At 39.8% G+C, this 5180-nt stretch overlaps 1 protein-coding gene across 2 annotated transcripts; it reads left to right on the forward strand.

Annotated features, from left to right (window-relative positions):
• Positions 1-1132: 1132 nt before the first annotated feature.
• Positions 1133-4267, forward strand: LOC113217553 (chromatin assembly factor 1 subunit B). Of its 2 annotated transcripts, none has more exons than XM_026437503.2 (8): positions 1133-1292; positions 1660-1797; positions 1875-2007; positions 2112-2327; positions 2430-2523; positions 2665-2928; positions 3021-3260; positions 3340-4267. In XM_026437503.2, exons 2-8 carry the CDS (start codon positions 1669-1671, stop codon positions 3920-3922), a joined length of 1659 nt encoding a protein of 552 aa, XP_026293288.2. In that variant the 5' UTR covers positions 1133-1292; positions 1660-1668; the 3' UTR covers positions 3923-4267. The 2 variants fall into 2 exon arrangements, with proteins under 2 accessions (XP_026293288.2, XP_052124687.1); XM_052268727.1 differs by lacking the exon at positions 1133-1292 and adding an exon at positions 1381-1522.
• Positions 4268-5180: the final 913 nt, after the last annotated feature.

Here is a 5180-nt window from a genome sequence, read left to right on the forward strand (position 1 = left end):
TGAAGTGTCAGACGATGATAAACTAGTATGCTTTGTTTGAAATACTACACTTCTTGTGATATTTAAAGGCCGATAAGAGTTATTTTTATTCTTATCTTTTGATAAGGCCTCAGACCTCTGAGTGCCTATCACTTCACCATTGATAGTTTCATTATCAATATCATGTGTTGATTTTTCTGCAGTATTTGTAGTCTTTTTGTTACGAGGCTTTGATACTTTCTTTTTACTTGTTACACTTTCCAGCTTTGATGACTTAACAGTAGTGAGAGAAGTTGGATGACCCCCACTACTCTCTGGTTTGTTACCATTTTCTAAAGCATTAATAGGGTGTCTTGAAGTTGATAAATTATTGGAGCTTCTTGAGGCTGATGGTTGTATATTGGTCATAAGCCCGTTAGATTCGACCATTTTATCAGTTTTGTTAACTCCTGTATGCACATGATAAACTTTCAAGATATAACTTCAACCTTTTTTTTTAGAACTGAAATAAAAATAAGACTATACCATTTGAAATGTTTCCATTGTTAGACCTCTTTGGTGCAGCATCTTCTCTCTCTTGAATGACTGCTTCCAGAACGGCAACATTGCTATTCCTAAAAAATGAGTCCTCTGGGAACTCATCAGCCATAGCACGGAAGCTGATCCGATTCTGAAGAAATTCACTTTCTTAATTCTGAAATAAACATTATGGTTTAGTAGGCAAGGAGCAGTTTGCCTAACCCTACATACCCTACTCAAATGTGTCCAGATCATGAAACTATAGTGAAATTTGACTGACAAACTAATCACAAAACTATTTCTCAACCATTACCATTAACGAAAATTCGTGGGTAATTCATGATGGTTGACTTCCGGCGTATTTCTCTTTAATTTGGCTTCAACTTGAAGCAACCAAAACAACTTGTTGTTTCAATGTGGAAGTTGTGCAAGTTTGTGCCTGCGCGCGGCGCAGTCGTTGCCCTCGTTCAGCTGCACCAACACAACAGCAGAATCGGAATACTTTCTATTTAAAAAAAAAGCTACAGAAAAAGATTTATTGAGCACACTGTCAGCTATTTTAAGTTAATTTAAAAATATTTTGCATGACCCAAAGTAAAAAACGTTCCTAATAACAAAATACATCGTCCTTCTTTCTCTTCCGACGTTGGCCCACACACTGGCGCGAAAGCAATCAGTTCAACATGTTTCAATTTAATGTTTTTAGTCCGTTTTTGTTTTAAATTTTTTGATGATTCTTTCTTAGATTAATTGCAGAGATTAAAGAATTCTACGTAACAAAACTCAACAAAGCTGTAAGTTTGGCATAGTCTGCACGTATCTGCTTTTAGGTCGTTAACTAACGTAACGCAGCATGTTTTTCTGGTTAGTGTACTCATAACCTATGGGCATCTTTTATTCACATTTAAAACATTTGAATGAATGACAGAAGCTGGGTCCCTCAGATACTGTTTAAACTTAACACCAACTTGCTACCACTTTCTGTCTACCAACTGAATTTTCAGAATGTTGCCACATAATCAATGTAAAACCGAACCGTTAACACCTTTCCCGGCAGTGCATTAGATCCTTGCAGCTTTAGGTTATGTGGTTGTGTCTTGTTACCTTACACGGCTTCAATCAATAAGTTAACTCTCCATTTTATTTTATTTTTTTCAATAGAAATCAGTCATGAGGTGCACAATCCCTGAAATATCATGGCACAACAGAGATCCTGTATTAAGTATAGACATTCAAAAGCAACGACCAGATGAACCATTCTATCGACTGGCCTCAGGTGGCACAGACACTCATGTGCTTGTGAGTTCTTTTCTTTTCGTACCTACTACAATATTTTCACTGTTCTTTGAATTAAATTTTCTTGTTTGTCTTTGTAGATTTGGCATGTGAAATCTAATGAGGATGGTACCACTACAGTAGATTTCGCATCAGACCTGGTACGGCATCAGAAAGCTGTTAATGCTGTGCGTTTCTCCCCGTGTGGTTCGTTTTTAGCATCAGGCGATGATGGTACGTTTTACTCAATAGTTATAAAATTAATTATTTTGAATTAAATGTTCAATTGTTGAATTTTTGCACATTGTCAGTTGATTACTTAATAATCTTTTTTATAGAATCAGCTATTATAATCTGGAAAAAACGTCAGGAATGTGATGCACCAGAACTAAGTAGTACGACTGATGCTGAAGCTAGCAAAGAGTCTTGGATCGTTGTGAAAATTCTTCGTGGTCATCTGGAAGATGTTTATGATTTGTGCTGGAGTCCTGATTCAACATCTTTAATTTCTGGATCAGTTGATAACACAGCAATCATTTGGGATGTTCAAAAAGGTAAAGGGATTACAATACTACTAAATCCAGTATTCTTCCAAGCGCCCCAACCACTGTGTCAGCATCTACCTTAATTTTTTTTTCTGTTTCCCTCTATTTTAGGTTCAAGGTCTATTCTTGAAGATCACAAAGGATTTGTGCAAGGTGTGACATGGGATCCCAAAAATGAACTTCTTGCCACACTCAGTAGTGATAGGTATTAGTTATTCTATTTATACTTTGTTGCATACTTCTGTTCATTATTTTATGTATATTAAATTGACCTGTCATTGGTCAATTTTGAAAGATTCTGACATCTAGAATGCATTTTGATCCATTACATCTTGCCTCTTTTCAGAAAGCTGCGAGTTTTTCACGCAAATTCCAAGAAACTTGCTGCCAGGGTTGGAAAGGCTCCACTACCAGTTCCCAAAGATCACAACCTACACGGCAAAAAAATTAATTTGTTCCATGACGACACAATTCAAACATTCTTTAGACGTTTAACCTTTACTCCCGATGGAGAGCTCCTTATTGCTCCTGCAGGTGTGATTGAACCGCAGGAGCCAGGGAAAAAGCCAAGTAGTACCACACTGGTTTTCTCCAGGCGGCTTCTCAGTCGGTAAGTGAAAGATTGTTTGTTGAAAGTACTGGCTGATGATTAGATTGTGTTGACCTGTAATTGTTTCTGTTCTCTCTTTTTTTTTTTTAAAGCCCAGTTTGTTACTTACCCTCATTGGATCAGTATTCTGTTTGTGTAAAATGCTGTCCTGTACTTTTTGAGCTACGCAACCTAGATGAATCAACCAAACCCGAAACAATGTTTGCACTGCCTTACCGGGTAATTTTTGCAGTCGCCACTGCTAGTGCAGTTGTGTTGTATGATACTCAACAGCCCATGCCTTTTGGATATGTTTCCAATCTCCATTATACCAGACTCACAGATCTTGCTTGGTAAGTATTTCTCAACCATATTGGGTGCATTGAACTTTGTTAGCACTAGAATCTCAAATCTATGTCTGTACATTTTTAGGTCACCTAAAGGAGATTTGCTGATGGTGTCCTCTACAGATGGATATTGTTCAATAATTACATTTTCACCTGGTGAGTTGGGTGTACCATATGAACAAGAAGAAACTCCATCAGACTCAAAGGCAGAAGTTCCTGCTGATAGTACGATTTCCAACAGTCAAGAATCAGATTATGTCAATGGTTTGGTTTCAACACAGACAGACATGGTTGCCTGTATTGACTTATCAGGTGATGATGATTTTGAAGGGATTAAAAAGTTAGAAGAGGAGACTCCCGAAGAAAAGTCAAAAGCAGAAAATGACTCTTCTGCCATTGAACCAGATGGTCCAAAATTGCCAGAGGAAAATTGCCCCAGCACCACCACAACCACCACAACCGCCACACCAATTGTAACGTTGTGTGACTCACCTGACTCAAAGTCTAATGTGTCTAGCAGCGACCCGTCAAAGACTTGTGGAGGCACTCCTACAACTAATATACCTAATGTAGAGGATGTTATTACCCCAGGAAACTCTGGAAAGAAAGCAAGAAGGGTTCAACTAATAACTCTTTCAAGTCCTAAAAGCAAGAAAAAATTGCTCTGAAGTACCTAAAAGACATACCTGAATATTTCTAAATGTATTAATTTGAACTTGGTTATATTAACCTTATTTGTAAATTTTATTTCATTGTGGTCTTTCTCAAATTCCTAAATTTTTATCAAGAAAATAAGTATGATTTTATCATTGTGATTTTGGTGAAAAGGGTTTCTAACATTCATATTAGCTTAAAATAATTGCCTTCTTGTGATATGTCAACAAGTTTTTGTACCTAATCAATTCTAATAAAAATTTGATAACTGGTGAAAAATGGCAATAGATTAGATACCGGTAACTCTTTGTTCCTGTGATGATGTGTGAAAGGCTAATTAAATCTTGTACAGTAGCGCATCTTAAGTATTTTAATATTCAGTATCTAAGTCCAAATATTGAATGGATTATTATAGCTACCACCAGATGTGAGACCAACGCGCGACACAGCCACAAAGCTAAGACTACGGGTAGGAAAACTAGCGCGGGGCTCTGAAAGGGAATTGTTTCGACTAGACAAGAGAGCAAACATTCAAGATGAACAGTTGTCAGGGTTGATTGAATGGAAGACTGGTCGATCCAGGGGTTCGTAGAGCGGGTGCATTCGGTCGTAGTCCAGGCAGTCAAGTTTGTAAAAACGCGCAATCTGGAAGGGAAAACAAACGAAACGGATGGGTTGGATAGAATTTGGTGTGTATGCATCAGACAAATTGCAGGAGGGGTATTACAGACTCTCGAGTAGGAATTTAAATTTTCCAGACCAGTATTCTTGGGAACTTTTTCAAGATTTTTAAAAAAATCTTTCCCTTTGAAGTGTTTTGTTTTTAAATCTGGAAATATTTCGTGTTTTTCTTAAGTTTTGGGCTATAAAAGCCCAACCCCCGCCCGTCCCCAGTCACTCACGTGCTGGCAGCAGATCTGCACCGGGGTGGGGTACACGATCCACAGCACGTTGATGCCCTGGTCGGCGCCGAACAGCGTGCCCGGGTACGTGAAGAAGCCGTGCGGGCCGGCGCGGCTCTGCAGCCAGTCCATCTTGATGCTGAGCTCGGCGGCCGCGTCCACCTCCTTGACGGACGGCAGGGCGTCCGTCAGCTGCGCGAAGCTCTCGTCCTCCTGGCCGCCCACCTGCAGCAGCAGCACCCGGACCCGTTAGCGGGAGATCACCCGGCCGCCGAGGGACCCCCCGGCCTCTTGAGCCGGCCTCATCCATCACTCGGCCCTGTCGCCTTCACGACTCTAGCAGGTCGACGCCGCTCCACCCCCCCCCCCC

Source organism: Frankliniella occidentalis, unplaced genomic scaffold (genome assembly GCF_000697945.3).
Source record: "Frankliniella occidentalis isolate FOCC.00 unplaced genomic scaffold, Focc_3.1 Scaffold75, whole genome shotgun sequence".
NCBI classification, from domain to species: Eukaryota; Metazoa; Arthropoda; class Insecta; order Thysanoptera; family Thripidae; genus Frankliniella; species Frankliniella occidentalis.

Coding starts and splice junctions, on each gene's coding strand:
- LOC113217553 (XM_026437503.2), top strand. CDS start 1,669: ATGAGGTGCACAATCCCTGAAATATCATGGCACAACAGAGATCCTGTA. Junction 2,524..2,664: donor GCCACACTCAGTAGTGATAG/GTATTAGTTATT, acceptor GCCTCTTTTCAG/AAAGCTGCGAGTTTTTCACG. Junction 3,261..3,339: donor AGACTCACAGATCTTGCTTG/GTAAGTATTTCT, acceptor GTACATTTTTAG/GTCACCTAAAGGAGATTTGC.